Source organism: Mobula hypostoma, chromosome 1, assembly GCF_963921235.1.
Source record: "Mobula hypostoma chromosome 1, sMobHyp1.1, whole genome shotgun sequence".
NCBI classification, from domain to species: domain Eukaryota; kingdom Metazoa; phylum Chordata; class Chondrichthyes; order Myliobatiformes; family Myliobatidae; genus Mobula; species Mobula hypostoma.
In genome coordinates, this window is record NC_086097.1 from 242,042,888 (window position 1) to 242,064,809 (window position 21,922).

The following is a 21,922-nucleotide window of genomic DNA, read 5'->3' on the forward strand; positions in this document are numbered from 1 at the left end:
ACAAGAAGGGTCAGAGCCGTCTCTATTTCCTGAGGAGACTGAGGTCCTTTAACATCTGTCGGACGATGCTGAGGATGTTCTATGAGTCTGTGGTGGCCAGTGCTATCATGTTTGCTGTTGTGTGCTGGGGCAGCAGGCTGAGGGTGGCAGACACCAACAGAATCAACAAACTCATTCGTAAGGCCAGTGATGTTGTGGGGATGGAACTGGACTCTCTCACGGTGGTGTCTGAAAAGAGGATGCTGTCTAAGTTGCATGCCATCTTGGTCAATGTCTCCCATCCACTACATAATGTACTGGTTGGGCACAGGAGTACATTCAGCCAGAGACTCATTCCACCGAGATGCAGCACTGAGCATCATAGGAAGTCATTTCTGCCTGTGGCTATCAAACTTTACAACTCCTCCCTTGGAGGGTCAGACATCCTGAGCCAATAGGCTGGTCCTGGACATATTTCATAATTTACTGGCACAATTTACATATTACTATTTAACTATTTATGGTTCTATTACTATTTATTATTTATGGAGCAACTGTAACAAAAACTAATTTCCCCCGGGATCAATAAAGTATGACTATGACTATGACTATGTTGCACTGTTGTAACTGAGGATGTTCTACGAGTCTGTGGTGGCCAGTGCTATCATGTTTGCTGTTGTGTGCTGGGGCAGCAGGCTGAGGGTGGCATAATTATGTTATAATTATGTGGTTTTTGTTACTTTTTCAGTCTTGGTCTGTCCTGTGTTTCTGTGATATCACACTGGAGGAATATTGTATCATTTCTTCATGCATGCATTACCCAATGACAATAAAAGAGGACTGTGTGTCCTCATAATCTAATCTAAACAGGGGTTCTGACATTTCTGTCATTCATTCTTTGATTTTTTTTCTGTTTCATGGATGTTTGTGAAGAGTGAGAATTTTAGGTTGTATACTGTGTACATTCTCTAATATTACATTGAACCATTGCATAACATTATAGAAACATAGAAACATAGAAAATAGGTGCAGGAGTAGGCCATTCGGCCCTTCGAGCCTGCACCGCCATTTATTATGATCATGGCTGATCATCCAACTCAGAACCCAGCCTTCCCTCCATACCCCCTGACCCCTGTAGCCACAAGGGCCATATCTAACTTCCTTTTAAACATAGCTAATGAACTGGCCTCAACAGTTTGCTGTGGCAGAGAATTCCACAGATTCACCACTCTCTGTGTGAAGAAGTTTTTCCTAACCTCGGTCCTAAAAGGCTTCCCCTCTATCCTCAAACTGTGACCCCTCGTTCTAGACCTCCCCAACATCGGGAACAATCTTCCTGCATCTAGCCTGTCCAATCCCTTTAGGATCTTATACGTTTCAATCAGATCCCCCCTCAATCTTCTAAATTCCAACGAGTACAAGCCCAGTTCATCCAGTCTTTCTTCATATGAAAGACCTGCCATCCCAGGAATCAATCTGGTGAACCTTCTTTGTACTCCCTCTATGGCAAAGATGTCTTTCCTCAGATTAGGGGACCAAAACTGCACACAATACTCCAGGTGTGGTCTCACCAAGGCCTTGTACAACTGCAGTAGTACCTCCCTGCTCCTGTACTCGCATCCTCTCGCTATAAATGCCAGCATACCGTTCGCCTTTTTCACCGCCTGCTGTACCTGCATGCCCACTTTCAATGACTGGTGTATAATGACACCCAGGTCTCGTTGCACCTCCCCTTTTCCTAATCGGCCACCATTCAGATAATAATCTGTTTTCCTATTTTTGCCACCAAAGTGGATAACTTCACATTTATCCACATTAAATTGCATCTGCCATGAGTTTGCCCACTCACCCAACCTATCCAAGTCACCCTGCATCCTCTTAGCATCCTCCTCACTGCTAACACTGCCACCCAGCTTCGTGTCATCCGCAAACTTGGAGATGCTGCATTTAATTCCCTCATCCAAGTCATTAATATATATTGTAAACAACTGGGGTCCCAGCACTGAGCCTTGCGGTACCCCACTAGTCACCGCCTGCCATTCTGAAAAGGTCCCGTTTATTCCCACTCTTTGCTTCCTGTCTGCTAACCAATTATGATTCATGTTTCCAAATGCAATTTTAGTGAATCACACCTCAGCTATCTCAATTTATTTCCAGAATTAAATGCAACACTGCTTTCTTGTTGGTCTGGTAATACACAGACCAATAATGTTTTGTTCAATACATTCAAACAATTGTGAATTAGCCCCGTTACTCCCCAAGTGTATTAAAATAATTGGCTTTTCTCCTACCTCACCTCTGTACTTGTTTCTCATCTTACTGTACATTTATGGCATGATTTGATTACTAATTTCAAAATATAAATAGCTTTATAATGCAGTAAATATTATTAGTTGCATACTGTAGATTGATTGGATGTCCATTGTATCCGATGTTCACAGGAAACCTGTGGAGGAGATTTTTTTAAAGAGGAAAAGCTGTTGCACTGGGTTAGTTCCACTCTCTCGACAGCGGACGTCAGGGTCCAGTGGTATGAGTAGTCGTCACCGTAGGGGTCTTCTTTGGTAAAAGTGAGTGACTATAACTTCTTCTGTGCCTTATATGCTGAAGGAGTAGTATGATTTGGGCAGCAGGGTACATTGGTGGTTAGCTCCATGCTTAACAGTACCAGTGACCCAGGTTCAATTCCCGCCCCTCCTCCTGTAAGGAGTTTGTGCGTTCTCAAACATTTTCCAGCACTTCTGGGTGCTCCAGTTTCCTCCCACAGTCTAAAGACATACGGTATTGGTAGGTTAATTGGTCATTGTAAATTGTCGCTTGATTAGGCTAGGGATAAATCGAGGGTTGTTGGGCGACGCGGCTCGAAGGCGTACTCTGCGCGGTATTTCAATTGTTAGAGTAATTTTTGGGTTTAGGTCATTTACACTTAGCAAATGGCGTTGCCACCAGTCTTCTGTTCCTAAAAGCTATGAATACCAGAATCCCAGTCCATATGCTGCTGGCGCCGGTGGGATGGATGTAATCAGAAGGTGTGAAGTTTTGTATGTAGCTTCAAAAGAAAGCATTGTCTATACTTTGTAAATATGGATTACCCTTTGTGTTTAGCAAATAAATATCGAGCCCCACACTGGGCCAGCAGACCTTTCCACCGAAAGCGTCTCGGTATGATGATGCCTGCTGAACCTTGTTTTGTCAAATAAAGAAGCTGCTTTGTATCTACCAGTAACTCTCTCTCCGGTGATTTCATTCACGCTACAACATCAACAATAATAAAAAAATAAATGATCCCCGATTAAATTGATTGTTATCATTGATTGTTACAGTCCTCGACTTCCTAACCAACAGAAATCAGTGAGGATAGGCAACCAAAACCTCTGCCACAATTATTCTCAGCACTGGTTCTTCAGGTCGCGTCCTGAGCCCTCTGCTCTACTCCCCGTATACATACGGTGTGGCCAGATTCTGCTGGAACTTCGTTCACTAGTTTGCAGATGGCACCACCAAAGTCTGCCGGTATCTCAGTAAGGAGTCAGAGTGCAGGAAGGAGATAAGACAGTGAGTCCTGACGACAATCTTCCTCTCAATGTCAGAAAAAGAACAAGTGATTGACCTCAGGAAGGGGGTGGTGCGCATGCGCCTGTCAACGACGATGGTGCTGAGGTTGAGCGCCTCGTCCCTCGGCACTTGAACATCACCAAGAAGCCTGTCCTGATCCAGCCATGTAGATGCCACGGCTAAGAACGAATTCTTTCAGCCTCTACTTCCTGGGGGAACCAAATAAGTTTAGCATGTCCCCGTCAAACCTTATTAATTTTTCCCTGATGCACCATAGGAAGCGTATTATCCGGATGCACGACGGCTCGATATGTTAACTGTTCTACCCGTGACCGCAGGAAACTGCAGAGCTGTGGACAAAGCTCAGCAAATCACGGGAATCTGTTGTCTGTACGTTTCGCTGCCCCAGTAAAGCAGATCCCACCTACTCTGGACATTCTCTCCTAGCCCCTCTCCTATCGGGCAAAAGATACAAAAAGCCTGAAAGTACTTAAACACCAGGCCCAAGAACGGCTTCTACTCCGCTGTTATGATGGTTTCCTCGTCCGATAGGGCTTAACAACTCTGAATCCTGTGTCCTGAAGAAGGGTCTCGGCCCGAAACATCGACTGTTTATTCATTTCCTTAGAAGCTGTCAGATCTGCTGAGTTCCTCCAGTATTCTGTAGGCGTTGCTTTGGATTTCCAGCATCTGCAGAATTTCTTGTGTTTGTGCACTGCACTGCACTTTCTCTGTACTGTATAACACTTTGTTCTGCTTTCCGGTATTATTTTACCCTGTATTACCTTAATGCACTGTGTAATGAATTGACCTATGTGCAAAACAACTTATTCATTCTACCTCGGTGCATGTGACAATGATAAATTACGGTAATACAATTCTTTGCAGCGACCGGCCGGCTGTCCATCATCAGAGGCATGGGTGGAGCGTTTCTGACGTCAGCTGCAGGCGGCGGGTGCTGAGGTCGGTTGCTCGCTCGCGGCTCCAGGCTCCGGGTTGCGGGCGGCTCGTGCCCTGTTCTCGCGGCGCCTGTTGAACCGGAGCGCGAGGCCGCTGCCGCCGCCGACGACATGTTGGCCTGCGTGCGCTTCCTGCAGAGCCAAGTGCACCACATCGTGCCCGTGTCCCAGATCAGAAATTTCCAGCCAGCCTCCAAGAGCGACTTCAACAAGAAGCAAGTTTACCGGCTGACGCTGCCGGCGACCTGTCCGGGCACCGGGGCGGGAGAGCCGGAGATCGGCGCCGTGGCTAAAGGGGGTCACTGCCGCAAGGCCCAGATCCTGGCTCTGGGAGGTAGGTAACAACCCGGGCCTTGAAGCCGCAGCACCGAGCACCCGGGATGCTTAGTGCCGTATTGGTAGTGGAAGGCCTCCGATCGTTTGGATTCAATTCACTACCCTCTTTCCCCGGTAACCATATTGCTGAAACACGTGGCACCATCTCCCTACCTACCGTACGGGGTAACAGCTGTTTATTGTTTTTATTCTGGGCTCCTCTTCATTCAGTACCTTTGCACTCTCCTCCCACGCCCATTTCGGTTTCACTGTGGTCTGGCGAGAATATTGACACGGGACTATTTCTGTTATTTACCCGTGGTTTCCGATATGGAGGGATCCTGCATGTTATTTCATCTGACTCTTCTGTATAATAAGGCAAGAAACAAGGACCCAGTTAAGAATCACTTATCTTTATTGAAGGCGGTTAGCATTCATCCATGGTACAAGTGTGTATAGAAGTTATGTATAGTGCACAGTTCCTAAACCTGCATATACTGCACTGCTTTACCCTTTGGGTAACATACGTATACAGGCAAAATCAATCTGCGAATATTAAGTAATACATATAAAATGCTGGAGGAACTTAGCCGGTGTGGCAGCATCCATGGAAATGAAGCCCACGTTTCCGTTCGAGACCCTTCCTGCATATATTACATTATGTAAGCATAATGTGATATTAAGAAGCAAAGGCATAATTTAATTTAACCTACTTTTCCAGTCCTCATAACTACAGCTTTAAACTATAAATGAAGTTTTAACCTTCAAATTTGACAATGGGGATCGGAGCAGACTTGGTGGGCCAGTGGTCTAATTCTCCTCCCATGGGATCACTTTTCGAATTGGCTTCATGTGTGACTAATTTATCTCATACAAGCTGATAACTGAATGTGTCTAAACATAGAATGTAACCTCCAAATTAACACAAATCAATAATGTCCATTTGTTGTAAATATCAATCAGGTTTAATATCACTGGCATATGTTGTGAAATTTTGTTAACTTCATGGCAGCGGTACAATGAAATACATGATAAATAGAAGGTTTACAAGGATATTGCCAGGACTTGAGAAACTCAGTTACAGGGAAAGGTTGAATAGGTTAGGACTTTATTCCCTGGAGCGTAGAAGAATGAGGGGAGATTTGATAGAGGTATATAAAATTATGATGGGTATAGATAGAGTGAATGCAAGCAGGCTTTTTCCACTGAGGCAAGGGGAGAAAAAAACCAGAGGACATGGGTTAAGGGTGAGGGGGGAAAAGTTTAAAGGGAACATTAGGGGGGGGCTTCTTCACACAGAGTGGTGGGAGTATGGAATGAGGTGCCAGACGAGGTGGTAAATGCGGGTTCTTTTTTAACATTTAAGAATAAATTGGACAGATACATGGATGGGAGGTGTATGGAGGGATATGGTCCGTGTGCAGGTCAGTGGGACCAGGCAGAAAATGGTTCGGCACAGCCAAGAAGAGCCAAAAGGCCTGTTTCTGTGCTGTAGGGTTTCTATAGAGAGAAAAAAGGAGTTGTATTAAGGTTATGTATGTCTATTGAATAGTTAACTTAAACTAAGTAGTGCAAAATAGCGGAAATTAAAAAAGTAGCGCGGTAGTTTAGAAATCAGATGGCAGAGGGGAGGAAGCTGTTCCTGAATCGCTGAGTGTGTGCTCCTTCCTTACAGTGTAAAGCGGGCATATCCTGGATGGTAGGGATCCTTAATAATGGAGGCCACCTTTCACTCCTTGAAGATGTTTTGGATACTGTGGAGGCTGGTGCCCATGATAGAGCTGACTAATTTTACACATTTCTGCAACTTATTTTGATCTTGTGCAGTACTCTTTACCCCTGCGCCCCCATACCAGACAGTGATGCAGCCAGACAGGATGCTCTCCATGGTACATTTGTAGAAGCTATCGTGTATCAGTTGTAAGTGTATCCTTAATTTCCAAATAAAATCCTCCTTTAAGACTTGCACCTTCATGCGTATGTTCTTTTGTAAATTTTTACTTCCTGTGAATTGTGTTTGCTGTCTCTTCTGAAGTTAGGAAGTTATTGTTTTTGATCTCCGTTATTTTCAGTGCTTGCTGCTTGACACATTTTCAGCCTCTTGTTGCATTTTGACTATGTTGTATTGATGTTTTGAAACTTTTAAACCATCTCAATTTCAGACTCCAACTCTCACTCAAGGTTTCCAGCACACACTGAAAAGTTCTTTCATTCTCTCCAAACAGCAGAAGCCTTGTAGACATTGCACCTTTGTCCAAGACTTGTGCACACTTATCCACTGCAGGACCATCTAATTTGAATATGCCATCTTGGCGAATGTTTCCATTAATATTGGTGGTTTTCTCAGAAACCAAATTACATACCTAGCTTCTGAACAGCACTATTGCCATTGCTTCAAAGAAAAACACAAATTGTTCAAAATGGGACAGCTTTCCATGCCCTTCTCCTTGGCAATGTGCATGTATTCAGTGGGGCTTATTCTGTCGCCTTTTTAAAAAAAAACATTCACAATGGTAATCTGAGGCTGGATGACACCCATAACATCTTTTACACTCTCAACCTTTCTGCTTCTGGCATCCACAGAACTTGTAGGTTTCTGGCCAAACTCATTTTATTACCAACAGACTTGGCTATGAAAGAATCAACTCATTTGTGGTCACTTTGTTGGTCACCATCGTGGGCAGTTTTGGGCCCCTTGTCTAAGAAAGGATGTGCTGACATTGGAGGGGGTTCAATTGATTCTGGGATTGAAGGGCTTGTCATGTGAGGAGAGTTTGATGGCTCTGGGCCTCTACTCACTGGAATTCAGAAGAATGAAGGGGACCTAATTTAAACCTATCAAATGTTGAAAGGCCTAGATAGAATGGGTGGAGAGGATGTTTCCAATAGTTAGGGAGTCTAAGATCAGAATGCACAGCCTCAGAATTGAGGGCATCCTTTTAGAATGGAGATTAGGAATTTCTTTAGCCAGAAAGTACTGAATCTGTGGAATTTGTTGCCACAGATAGCTGTGGATGCCAAGTCATTGGGTATATTTAGGTAGAGGTTCATAGAGTCTTGATTAGTCAGGGCATGAAGGGATTTATGGGGAAGGCAGGAGATTGTGGCTGAGAGGGGAAAATGGATCAGTAATGATCAGTAATGGAGCAGACTTGATGAGCTAAATGGCCTAATTCTGCTCCTATATCTTATGGTCTGTGTGCTTTTTTTCCTGTCTGCACCTTATCATAGCTGGGTCAAGTCTTGCTTTTCATTGCCATTTCTGCACTAGTCTATATCCTTGTATATAAAAGTTTTATCTAAATTCCCTTTTTCCTAGATTGTAGTTATTCAAAATCTATAACAGTCTGAAAATAGCATATTTTCCCAGTATCTTTAGCCTTACCATATATTTGCCAAGCATCTTTTCTGGTCCTTGATTGCGCACTCCAAATATGTAGCTCATAAGATCTTTAAAGGTCCTGATTATTTAAAATGTCCTTTCAATGTTTTTACAATTCCTTGTAAGATGCTTTTCTTTCATTGTGCAAGTAAATTTGTCAATCTGTTCTTGGTTTATTGTCCTCTGTGCCCAGACATTTGCTCTCAGAATATTTCCATACATGTACAGAGCAAAAAGCTAAGTCCTTATGTAATCCTCAAGCACACCAATGTCACTGCATGTATGCTGCCTGCCATTATCACAGCTGCACCACAATTTGTCTAACACTTAATTATTGACTTCTAGTTTAAGTAGCAACATTCTGAACTCATGCAGTGCCTATTTATTCAGTGTGTTGTACAGAAAGGTAAGCAAAAGAACCACCAATTGTATAATTCTTATATAAGATAGTTAACACTCAATTGGTAAGAGCTGATACAACATCACATTAAAAAGTCTACCACGTGGTGTACGTCATTCTTGATGGTACTTGTGTACCGGTAAACAACAAATTTCTGCTACATTTCGAAATTTGCATTGCAAGCATTTACCATCTAACTGATTAGAGCCAGCCATTTCTTTTATGTTGCTTTTATTTTGTAGGATTTCTGGTGGAAGAATTAATTTAGAAAAATGTATGATGCGTTTCCAATTCCTCATTTTCTGAATTATAATTCTCAAGTGTTATAGTTGAATCTGAATAAACCTCGGGAACCAGCTTCTTATATTTACCACAGTTTATTGTGCACCCTCCTGTAGGAGTTTGAGACCCAGTTGTCAAAGGGAAGGCACATAAGTACTGCCACCATCGGACAAGTGGGCCTCCTCCCTCAGCCGTATATTTATACATAGTAAGCACCATACATTACTGTTGCAAGATGTTATTTGAACTGGTACGCCCACCAAGTCTGTTTGTGCGAAACTTAGTTACAAATAAGAGAGTCTGCTAGATCAAGGGTTAATTACAGATGGATGTGCTGTCCAGTCCTTATCAGTTTTTCCCTTTGCTAGGCCCTGACTTAATTAGAGATGGATGTTCGTTCCTGTCTTTATCGGTGAGCTCTCCTCCCCTACTCAAACGAGGGTACAATGTACAACGTTGTCAAACTCTCAATGTCTCTCTGCACACCGGGGAGAACTGGTCTTCAGCTGACTGCTGAAGGCAGAGTTTACTCCAGTTCAAAAATTCCTATTCCGTCCCAATTATTCTTTTAGCCAGAGGTTACATAGGTTTAAAATGATTTTTTTATATCCCCAATTCCTCACGTTTTGAAACTCTGTTATTTGAACAAATATTGCACACAGATGTTAGTGAATATATCCAGGTTAAATATCATAACATTGTTACACTTCTGGAGATTGGAATTCAAGGCTAAAGAAATATGAATTGTGCTTTAATAAATGAGTAATGTTTTGAAACTAATAGATGTACTTTTTGTGCATTAGAACTTAATAGACAGAATCTACTACAGCAAATACTGCAAAAGCATTCATCATTTTTATTTTATTATTTAGACAGCAGACAAGAACTGGAAAAATTTTTGAAATTGAAAAAGTGCAAAATGCCAAAAGTAATTGATAGTTTCATTGAACTGTCTGAATCAGAAGATGGTGGCAGTGCTGAAGATGAACCACATCAATTCAACAACATTCAGGTATTAAATTGAATAATGTTTTATCTCTCTTAGTCTGGAAACAGAATGCTTCTCTATTCCCTTTCCTTTTCTCCTATTGAAAATGATTGATTAACCTTTGTTCATGTCTCTTCAGAATTTCACTCAACTTGCAAGAAGTTCTTTGATCATGATTGAATCTATCCCCCTCAGAGTGCTATATCTATTAGTAGCATCATTGGGCTGAACAGATTTTAGACCAGTTCCTTTGTGAAATGGTTTTTACAGCTATGCTTGTTTGATGTCATGGGGAGTTTAACTTCTCTACAGGCGAACATCAGTTTTTAAATTTTAGGATGTTGGTGGTGATGAGCTTAGCTAAGTCAACAAGTATGGGGATGATGGATGAATGGGACTTGCTTGTTGTTACTCTGTAATTGTAGTTGACAAGTTTTAGGTGAATCAGTCCTTTGAGTCTAGATAATGGGAGACTGGTCAGGAGTAGTTGTGATGAGACATGGGTGAGTGCAGATGTTAGAACCTGGAATGAAAAACAAACTACCGGATAAACTTGGATCCAGCAGCATCTGTGGAAACAAAGGGGTGGTCAAAGTTCAGGTCAAGGCCCTGCATCAACACTGAGAACGTAGAGGGAAGATAGCCAGTGTGTCAGAATCAGGTTTAATATTACTGGCATATGTTGTGAAATTTGTTTTTTGTGGCAGCAGTACATTGAAATACAGAATTTTAAAATACAATAAGTAACAAGTACATAAAATGTACAGGTAAGAAAAAATAGTGCGGTAGTATTGATGAGTTAATTGTCAATTCAGAAATCTGATGGCAGAAGCTGTTCCTGAAACATGATATGGAGGGGAGATAAGAGGATGGTCTGCAATAGGTGGAACTAGATGGGGAAGGGTGGAATTGATGGGCAGGTAGAGGTGGATTGTTGGAGGCAGGTTGGTAGGTGATACTATTGGGGATCAGTGTTACGTACTGAACTGGAGGTGATTAGGGAGCTTAAGGTAAAAGAATCCTTAGGAACCAGTGATCATAATATGATTGTGTTCAACTTGAAATTTATTAGGGAGAAAGTTAAGTCTGCAGCAGCAATTTAGTGGAGTAAGAGAAATTACAGTGGTATGAGAGAGAAGTTGGCCAAGGTAAATTGGAAGGAGCTGCTGGCAGGGATGTCAGTAGAGCAGCAATGGCATGCGTTTCAGGGGAAAAATGAGGAAGCTGCAGTATTCCAAAAATGAAAAAATAATCAAATGGTAAAATAGTGCAACTGGCTGACAAGGGAAGTCAAAACTATTGTAAAAGCAAAAGAAAGGGCACACAACAAAGCAAACATTAGTGGGAAGATAGAGGATTGGAAGTTTTTAAAAACCAACAGAGCAACTAAAAAAAAATTATTAGAAGGGAAAAGATGAAATATGAAAGCAAGCTAGCAAATAATATTAAAATGGATAGTAAAACTGTTAACATACTTGAAAAAGCTAAGAAATGAGTGGATATAGGATCGCTAGAAAATGAAGCAGGAGAAATAATTGGGGCAAGGAGATGGCTGATGAACGAAATGAGTATTTTGTGTCAGTCTTCAATGTGGAAGACATTAGCAGTCTGCCTGATGTTGTAGTGTGTGAAGGCAGAGAAGTGGGTGCAGTTACTTTTACAAGAGAAAAGATGCTCAAAAAGCTGAAAGACCTAACGGTACATAACTTACTCAGGCCAGAGGAACTGCATCCTAGGGTTCTAAAAGAGGTAGTGTTAGAGATTGTGGTGGCATTAGAAATGATCTTTCAAACATCATTGGACTCTGGCATAGTGCCAGAGGACTGGAAAATTGCAAATGTTACTCCACTCTATAAGAAAGGAGGAAGACAGCAGAAATGAAATTATAGACCAATTAGTCTGACCTCAGTGGGTGGAAAGATGTTGGAGTCAACTGCTAAGGATGGGGTAATGGAGTACTTGGTGACACAGGACAAGATAGTACAAAGTTAGCATGGCTTCCTTCAGGGGAAATCCTGCCTGACAACCCTGTTGAAATTCTTTGAGAAGATTACAAGTAGGATAGATAAAGGGGATGCAGTAGATCTTGTATATTTGGACTTTCAGAAGGCCTTTGACAAGGTGCCACACATAAGGCTGCTTACCAAATTAAGAGCCCGTAGTATTACAGAAAAGTTACTAACATGGTTAGAGCATTGGCTGATTGGTAGGAAGCAGCAAGTGGGAATAAAAGGATCCTTTTCTGGTTGGCTGCCAGTGACTAGTGGTGTTCTGCAGGGATCAGTGTTGGGACCACTTCTTTTTATGCTGTGTAATAAATTATTTGGACGATGGAATAGATAGTTTTGTTGCCAAGTTTGCAGATGATATGAAGATTAGTGGAGGGGAAGGTAGTGTTGAGGAAACGGGTAGGATGCAGAAGAACTTAGGAGAATGGGCAAGAAAGTGGCAAATGAAATACAATGTTGGAAAATGTGAGATAGTAGAAATAAATGTGCGGACTATTTTCTAAATGGGGAGAAAATCAAGGAATCTGAGATGCAGAGGCACTTGGGAGTCCTTGTGCAGAACACCCTGAAGGTTGAATCGGTGGTGAATAAGGCAAATGCCATGTTAGCATTCATTTCAAGAGGTCTAGAATACAAGAGCAGGGTTGTGATGCTGAGGCTTTATAAGGCACCGGTGAGGCCACACCCTGAGTATTGTGAACTGTTTTGAGCTCCTCATCTTAGAAAAGATGTGCTGGCATTGGAGAAGGACCAGAGGAGGGTCACAAGGATAATTCGAGGAATGAAAGGGTTATCATATGAGAAACGTTTGGCTCTGGGTCTGTACTGGAATTCAGAAGGATGAGGGGGGATCTCATTGAGACCTTTCGAATGTTGACAGGCCGAGACAGAGTAAACGTGGAAAGGATGTTTTTCATGGTGGGAGAGTCTAGGACAAGAGAGCACAGCCTCAGGATAGGCCTTTCAAAACAGATGTGGAGAAATTTCTTTAGCCAAAGGGTGGTGAATTTGTGGAGTTTGTTGCTACATGCAGCTGTGGAGGCCAGGTCGTTGGGTGTATTTAAGGCAGAGATTGATAGGTTCTTGATTGGATGTGGCATCAAAGATTACAGGGAGAAGGCCGGGAACTGGAGTTGGGGAGGAGATGGAAAAGGATCAGCCAGTATTGAATGGCAGAGCAGACTCAATGGGCCACATGGTGGAATTCTGCTCTTATGTCTTATGGTGATGGGTAGAAACAGATGGGGAAAGGTGGAAGTGATGGGCAGGTTTTTAAGCCCAAGATCCCCTACTTCGGCCTTAGTGAATGGCAAGATCGACCTACTAAATGGGTTAGTCACTCGCATGCACACCGGGCAGAAAAGACCGGAACTAAAACCCGCAATCCAGAAGCAACCTCTCTTTACAAACAGCTTTCTGTAGCGGGAGTATTGCTATATTACCATTATCATAATTAGTATTACTTATTTTTATAATGCTCACATTACAACACCTTTAATTCTATGTTTCATTATTTAATTTTATTTCAACATGAAAAATAAATAAATAAAAATTGACTGTTGCACTCAGTGTGATGACTGGGGCTGAATACTTTCTGCTGGTTCCCTGAAATTTGGCTCATAACTACAGACAGCCAGTTTGAGTAGTCTGTGAGGTGTCTGTCAGTAAGACAGCTCCTGTACTTAGATTTCATAATTTTCATCTGTTGCAACACAGCACCCTCGCAAACCTCCTGGCAGACTGAATATTTGAACGGACAGTTTCCTGTGTTAGACTGAATGGTGAATCTGCCATGTTTTTCAGATGTTTTGTATTGGTAAACCGTTACTGAGACACTATTATGTTTCAGAGGTATGCAAGATAATGACACTACTTTTTTTGTTTCCCAGTTATTTACATTTGGGGAATGTTGGAATTTAAAGGGGGAGAAGTGCTATAATGTGAGCATTATAAAGAGTTAAAAATACACGTGGACTAGGATGTTAACTGTCCTGTGCTATCACCAGTGGGATCATCAGTTGATCTGCCACCTGTCTTTGAAGGGGGAGAAGTGTTGTAATGTGAGCATTATAAAGATAAGTTAATACAAATTAGAATAATGGTAATATAGCAATACCCCTGATACGGAAAGCTGTTTGTAAAGAGGGGTTGCTTCCAGGTTGTGGGGTTTTACTTCCAGTCTTTTCTACCGTGGTGCATGGCGGGGGAGCTACACGTATGTGCACTGGGCAGAAAGAACGGAACTAAAACCCCACAATCCAGAAACAATCTCTCTTTACAAACAGCTTTCAGTAGCGGCAGTATTACTATATTACCATTATCCTAATTAATATTACAACAGTATTTGTGTATTTATTTTTCTTTTTTTTTTGGGATCTATTGGGAAAGTCTCAAAGATCAACCGGTTGACGACCACTAGTCTATGGGCTTTCATCAGAATCTGACGTGCTCTATTTCCAATGTTTTCTGTTCCTACCAGATTTGCAACATTTGCAGTACTTTGCTTCATTTTGTGATTTTTAATGTCAGGTGATGGACCTGTAATTGACCAGATTTTGATGCAGATTTGCATTAAGAACTGTGTAATGGCTTTCTTTGCAAAATAGCTCATTGCTATCAAAACAGTGGTTATGTTGATTTAAAACTGGCCAGGAGATAATAAGGCAAGGTACACTGCAAGGTTGATGTTTCTCAGTGAATTTTCCTGAAACTGGCATTAAATCCATTGCTTGCTTTGTTACATATGATTGAAGTTGGGTAGACGCTGTCTTTAGTAATGAATGGGTTATATTTTATACATATATTTTGTCTGAAAGTACACAAGTCACTCAGTATGGTAACCGTTCCTGCTGTAGCATTGGAATGAATACCATTAAAAACACACAAGACTATCAGAATCAGGTTTAATATCATTGGCATATGTCGTGGAAGTTGTTAACTTTGCGACAGCAGCACAATGCAACACATCTTAACAAAGAGAAAGAAAACTGGAAATGTTGGGTCCAGGTTAGGTCCTCAGATATTGACACCCAGGAACTTGCAATTGCTCACTGGACATCAGTATGTCTGAGGACCTTACCTGGGCCTAACATATCAATGCAGCTATAAAGAAGACAAGAGAGCAGCTATATTTCATTAAGAGTTTGAAGAGATTTGGTTTGTCACTAGAACACTCAAAACCTTTGACAGATGTAAAGGAGAGCATTCTGACTGGCGGCATCACTCTTCTGTGGTGGTGAGGTGGTGGGGGGGGTGGATTATGGCATGGGATCGAAGTAAGTTGCATGAAGTTGTAAAATTAGTCAGCTCCTTCATGGGAACTAGTCTGCGTAGTATCTAAGCCATCTTCAAGGATCGGGGCCTCAGGAACGCAGTGTCTGTCGACCCCTATCACTCAGGATGTGCACTGTTCTCATTGTTATAGTCAGGAAAGAGGTACAGAAGCCTGAAGGCGCACACTCAGCGATTCAGGAACAGCTTCTTCCCCTCTACCATCTAATTTCTGAATGGACACTGAATCCATGAACACAACCTCACTACTTTTTAAAAATGTATTTCTATTTTTTGTGCTACTTATTTTAACTTAATCTATGTATATGTAATTACTGTAATTAAATTGCTTTTCTACATTTATTGTGCATTTCATTGTACTACTGCTGCAAAGTTAACAAATTTCACGATGTGCTGGTGATATTAAACCTGATTCTGATTCCTCTGACGACTGGTATCTGTTCCCTCATCTTTCCCTTTCTGAAGTCCACAATCAGTTCTTTGGTCTTGTTGATGTTGAGTGCAAGGTTGTTGCTGCAGCACCACTCAACTATATCTCTCTCCTTTATGCCCTCTTGTCACCGTCTGAGATTCTGCCAACAGCGGTTGTATCGTCAGCAAATTTATAGATGGAGTTTGAGCCACACAGTCATGGGTGTAGAAAGAGTAGAGCAGTGGGCTAAGCACACGGTCTTGAGGTGCGCCAGTGTTGATTGTCAGCAAGATGGAGATGCTATTTCCCATCTGCACCAATTGTGATCTTCTGGTTCGGAAGTCATGGGTCCAGTTGCAGAGGGAGGTGCAGAGGCCCAGGTTCTGGAGCTTTTTCGATCAGAATTGTAGGAATGATGGTGTTGAATGCTGAGCTGTAGTCAATGAACAGCATACTGAGATGGGTATTTGTATTGTCCAGGTGATCCAATGGAGTGTGGAGAGGCCATTGAGATCGTGTTTGCCATAGACCAATTGTGATAAAGTTCCTGTGGGTCCAGGTCCTTGCTGAAGCAGGGTTGATTTTAGCCATAACCAACTTCTCAAAGCATTTCATCACCATAGATGCGAGTGCTACTGGACGATAGCCATTAAGGCAACTTGCCCTGCTCTTAGGAAGCATTACTAAAGTTGAGAAAGGAAGAAATCTTGTTCTGCCGTTTATAGGAATGAAGGAATCAGTGAGGCACAGAGAATCTGTATGTACCGAAAGTAACTGTTATTGTCTCAACTAAAAAGCATGTGGGTTCACAAACTAACTACCTGTTTGCACCTCACAAGAACCCCTGACCCTCCACGAACAGTCAATGAAAAGTAAAGGTATTACACGGGAAAGGAGTCTACATTGTCTAGGCATTCCCCGTGGTCCCAATCTCCATCTGTCTGTGGTGTCCTTATCCATGATGGTTGGTCTCTGGTTACTGGAGAGTTATTGCCCTTGTGTATTTGGAGCTCCTGACTCTTATAGTGTTCCTCATCAGTTGAACTGGTGAATCTCTATCCTGTTGGCTCAAGGTCACCTTCTTCAAAGAAAGATAATTACTTTCCTCCTCCATCAATGCTGCCCTCAACTGCATCTTTTCCATGTCATGCACGTCTGCTCTCACCCCATCCTCCAGCCACCCTATCAGGGATAGGGTTCCTCTTGTCCTCATCTACCATCCCACCAGCCTCCGCGTCCAGCACATAATTCTCGGGAATTTCTGCCGTCTCCGACTGGATTCCATCACCAAGCACATCTCCCCTCCCCCGACTTTCTGCTTTCTGCAGGGATCGCTCCCTACATGACTCTGTTATGAAGTTGAGTTTATTGTCATTTCGACCATAAGCTGCTGGTACAGTACACAGTGAAAACGAAACAACGTTCCTCCATGACCCTGGTGCTACATGAAACAACACAAAACTACACTAGACTATGTGAGACAGCTCAAGGCTACACTAGACTACGTAAAACAAACACAAAAACTGCAGACCTGCACCGGACTACATAAAGTGCACAAAACAGTGCAGGGCAGTACAATAATTAATAAACAAGACAATAGGCACAGTAGAGGACGAATTACAATATAAGAAATGATGTAGATGTCAGTCTAGACTCTGAGTAATGAGGAGTCTGATGGCTTGGGGGAAGAAACTGTTGCACAGTCTGGTCATGAGAGCCCGAATGCTTCGGTACCTTCTGCTAGATGGCAGGGGGGAGAAGAATTTGAGGGGTGCGTGGGGTCCTTCACAATACTGTTAGCTTTGCGGGTGCAGCATATGGTGTAAATGTCTGTAATGGCGGGAAGAGAGACCTCAATGATCTTCTCAGCTGACCTCACTATTCGCTGCAGGGTCTTGCGATCTGAGACGGTGCAACTCCTGAACCAGACAGTGATGCAGCTGCTCAGGATGCTCTCGATACATCCTCTGTAGAATGTGGTGAGGATGGGGGGTGGGAGATGGACTTTTCTCAGCCTTTACAGAAAGTAGAGACGCTGCTGTGCTTTCTTGACTGTGGAGCTGTTGTTGAGGGACCAGGTGAGATTCTCCGCCTGGTGAACACCAAGAAATTTGGTGCTCTTAACAATCTCAACGGAGGAGCCGTCAATGTTGGGTGGAGAGTGGTCGCTCTGTGCTCTCCTGAAGTCAGCAACCATCTCTTTTGTTTTGTTCACATTCAGAGACAGGTTGTTGGCTCTGCACCAGTTTGTTAGCCGCTGCACTTCCTCTCTGTATGCTGACTCGTCATTCTTGCTGATGAGACCCACCACAGTTGTGTCATCGGCAAACTTGATGTGATTGGAGCTGTGTATTGCTAAACAGTCGTGGGTCAGCAGAGTGAACAGCAGTGGACTGAGCACACAGCCCTGGGGGGCCCTGTACTCAATGTGATAGTGTTGGAGATGCTGCTCCCCATCCGGACTGACTGAGGTCTTCCAGTCGGGAAGTCTAGGATCCAGTAGCAGAGGGAGGTGTTCAGGCCCAGCAGTTTCAGTTTTCCAGTCAGGTGCTGTGGAATGATTATGTTGAATGCTGAACTGAAGTCTATTAACTGCATTCGAACCTACATGTCTTTTTAGTCCAGGTGGGTAAGGGCCAGGTGGAGGGTGGCGGCGATGGCGTCATTTGTTGAGCAATTGGGACGATACGTGAACTGCATGGGTCCAGTGGGGGGGGGGGCAGCAGGGTCTTGATGTACCTCATGACGAGCCTCTTGAAACATTTCATGATGATTGATGTGAGAGCAACGGGACACTGTCGTTGCAACAGGTAGTCATTGAGGCAGGACACTGAGGACTTCTTCGGCATGGGGCCGATTGTGGCGGCCTTGAAGCACGTTGGAATGACGGCACTGCTTAGGGAGATGTTGAAGATGTCAGTGAGAACACCTGCCAGCTGGTCTGCACATCCTCTGAGCACTCTGCCAGGAATATTGTTTGGTCCAGCAGCCTTCTTTGGGTTGACTCTGCATAGAGTTTTCCTCATGTCAGCCATGGTAAGACACAGCACCTGGTTATTGGGAGGAGGAGTGGTCTTCCTCGCCACCACGTCATTTTCTGCCTCGAAACGGGTGTGGAAGTTGTTCAACGCATCCGGAAGGGAGGCATCACCAGCACAGGCAGGTGATGTTGCCTTGTAGGTGATGTCCTGAATGCCATTCCACATGCGCCATGTGTTGCCGTTGTCCTTGAAGTGGCTGTGGACTCGTTGGGCGTGTGCATGCTTTGCCTCTCTGATGGCCCGGGACAGCTTGGCTCTCGCTGTTAGAGCTGCCTTGTTGCCTGCTCTGAAGGCGGAGTCATGGGTCCTCAGCTGCGCACGCACCTCCGCGGTCATCCATGGCTTCTGGTTGGAGCGTGTAGTGATGGTCTTCGACAGTGATGTCATCGATGCACTTGCTGATGTAGCTAGTCACTGATGCTGTGTACTCCTCTAAGTTGGTAGAGTTGCCATCGGTTGCAACCTCCTTGAACATGTGCCAGTCAATGTGCTCAAAGCAGTCTTGAAGAGCAGAGATGGCTCCTGCTGGCCAGGTTTTCACCTGCTTCAGAACTGGTCTGGAGCGCCTGACGAGCAGTCTGTATGCTGGGATTAGCATAACAGAAATATGGTTTGAGTAACCGAGGTGGAGGTGGGGCTCTGCCCAGTATGTGTCAGGGATGTTTGTGTAAACGAGGTCCAACGCGTTCTCCCCTCTCGTTGCAAATTCCACATATGGAATTGGGGAGCACTGACTTGAGGTTCGCGTGGTTAAAATCTCCAGCGACAATAAACAGTCCATCAGGGTGTGCATTTTGCAGTTTGCTAATAGCCCCATACAGTTCAGAGCACCTCCTTAGCATTGGCGCTGGGGGGAATGTACACACCAACTATAAGGACAATGGTGAATTCCCGTGCTAAATAAAATGGTCTGCATCTAACAGTCACAAACTCCACTAGCGATGAGCAGTTACTGGAGATAAGCACAGAGTTCTTGCACCATTCTGTGTTGATGTAAATACACACGCCCCCACCGTGAGTCTTACCGCACAGTGTTGCGTCTCTGTCAGCCCGGAACAAAGCGAGCCCATCTAGCTGAATGGTGGCGTCCGGAACTCTTGTCGCTAAGCCACGTTTCTGTGAAAACAAAAGCTCAGCAGACTCTGTACTCCCGCCAAGTAGTCCGCCGGAGTCAGGTGTAGTCCAATTTATTGTCCAGGGAGCGGACATTGGAGAGCAGAATGGACGGGAGAGTTGGCTGAGTAGGGTTTGTCTTTAGCCTAGCATGGACCCCTGCTCGCTTGCTGCGCTTCCGCTTACGACATCCCCACCACCGGCATCAGGCGACACCGAGGACTGTAGGCTTGGTCCCCAAAGCAGGCCGAGGTCGTGAAGCTTCTCCAGCAGCTCCTCGTGAAGGTTTGTTGTTGGGCAATTTCTGTACCGTAGCATTGTCTGGCGATGGTAGATACGAACACTGGTTGCTCTGTTGTCCATGTGCAAATTAAAAAATTGTGCCTTAGTTAAAAAAAAGTAATACCAGGTCCGGAGAGGCCACTGCTACCGTCTGCCACACTGCCTGAAATAAAACGATTATTTCCATTTGTCCTTCCCGACTATTCTCCCTCCTGGCACTTAGCCTTGTATACAGAATAAGTGCTACACTTGCCCCTACACCATCTTCCTCACTGCCATTCAGGGCCCCACACAGTCCATCCAGGTGAGGTGACATTTCACGAATGAGTCTTTTGGGGTTATGTACTGTGTTCAGTGCTCCTGGTATGGCCTCCTGTATTATCAATGAAACCTGATGTAGTTTGGGAGACCGCTTTGCCAAGCACCTACATTCTGTCCGCCAGAAGTAGCAGGATGTCCCAGCTTTTACCCAAGATGGAGCTGACTAATTTTACAACTTGCTGTAGCTGCTTTCAGTCGTGTGTAGTAGACCCTCTTTCCCCATACTAGACAGTAATGCAGCATGTCAGAATGCTCTCCTTGGTATATCTATAAGTTTTTTGAGTGTTTTAGGTGAACAAACCAAATCTCTTCAAACTCCTAATGAAATTTAGCGGCTGTCTTGCCTTCTTTATAGCTGCATCGATATGTTGGGACCAGGTTAGATCCTCAGATCTTGATGCCCAGCAACTTGAAATCGCTCACTCTCCACTTCTGATTTGTGTTCACTCATCTTACCCTTCCTGAATCACCTCTTTCATCTTACTGAGTGTAAGGTTGTTGTTGCGACACCACCCAACTTGCTGGTATATCTTGCTCCTGTACATCTCCATCTGAGATGCTACAAACAATGGTTCTATCATCTGCAAATTTATAGATGCCACTTGAGCTATACGTAGCCACGTGGTCATGCTTATGCAGAGAGTAGAGCAGTGGGCTAAGCACATACCCCTGAGGTGCACCGGTGTTGATTGTCAGCAAGGAGGAAATATTATCAACCAGTCCTCCGGTTAGTAAGTTGAGGATCCAATTACAGAGGGAGGTACAGAGGCCAAGGTTCTGTAGCTTATCCATCAGCACTGTGGGAATGATGGTGCTAAAACGCTCAGCTATAGTCAATGAATAGCATTCTGACATAGGTGTTTGTGTTGTCCAGGTGATCTAAGGCCATATGGGGCCATTGAGATTGTCTGTTGTAGACCTATTGTGCTGATAGGCAAATTGCAGTGCGTCCAGGTCCTTGCTGAGGGAGGATTTGATTCTACCCATGACCAACCTCTCAAAGCATTTAATCACCATAGCTGTGAGTGCTACTTGACAGCTCACAGTACTCTTCTTTAAGCACTGGTATAATTATTGCCTTTTTGAAGCTGGTGGGAACTTCTGACCATAGCAGTGAGAGGTTGTAACTGTCCTTGAATATTCAAGTTTTCAGAGCCTTACCAGGAACTCCTTCAGGTTCTGCCACCTTGTGAGGGTTCACCCTCCTGAAAGACAGCCCGACATCAGCCTCCAAGACACAGATTGCAGGGTCACCATGTGCAGTAGAGGTCTTCACAGCGTTAGTTATATTCCCCCCTTCAAAGTGGGCATAGAAGGCATTGAGCTGATCTGGTAGTGAATGTTTGTGCTTATATAAATAGCTAACTCAGTGTTTGTTCAGATCACACATGCACGTTAGTCATCGTTGTTTTACTTGTGTATTTTCATTTTGTTACGCATCCCTTTGGTTTTCATTCTGTTTTACTTTTTGTTTAATTTGGCTCTATTGGTACATATTAACTACCTTTTACACCTTGAATACTTGTGCTTTGAAAGAGTATTTCAGGAAAAAACTTGCAGGGTATTTGAAAAGAATATGGTAAATGGGATTGC

General features: G+C 43.7%; 1 protein-coding gene across 2 annotated transcripts in view; it reads left to right on the forward strand.

The window, feature by feature from the left end:
* Positions 1-4,481: 4,481 nt before the first annotated feature.
* The window catches only part of bend5 (BEN domain containing 5), a 51,717-nt gene continuing 34,276 nt past the window's right edge, over positions 4,482-21,922 (forward strand). For both annotated transcript variants that reach the window (XM_063066202.1, XM_063066210.1), the window contains exons 1-2: positions 4,482-4,827; positions 9,745-9,884. In XM_063066202.1, coding sequence (XP_062922272.1) covers positions 4,605-4,827; positions 9,745-9,884 — 363 coding nt within the window. In that variant the 5' untranslated portion in view covers positions 4,482-4,604. The remainder of the gene's footprint in view (positions 4,828-9,744; positions 9,885-21,922) is intronic.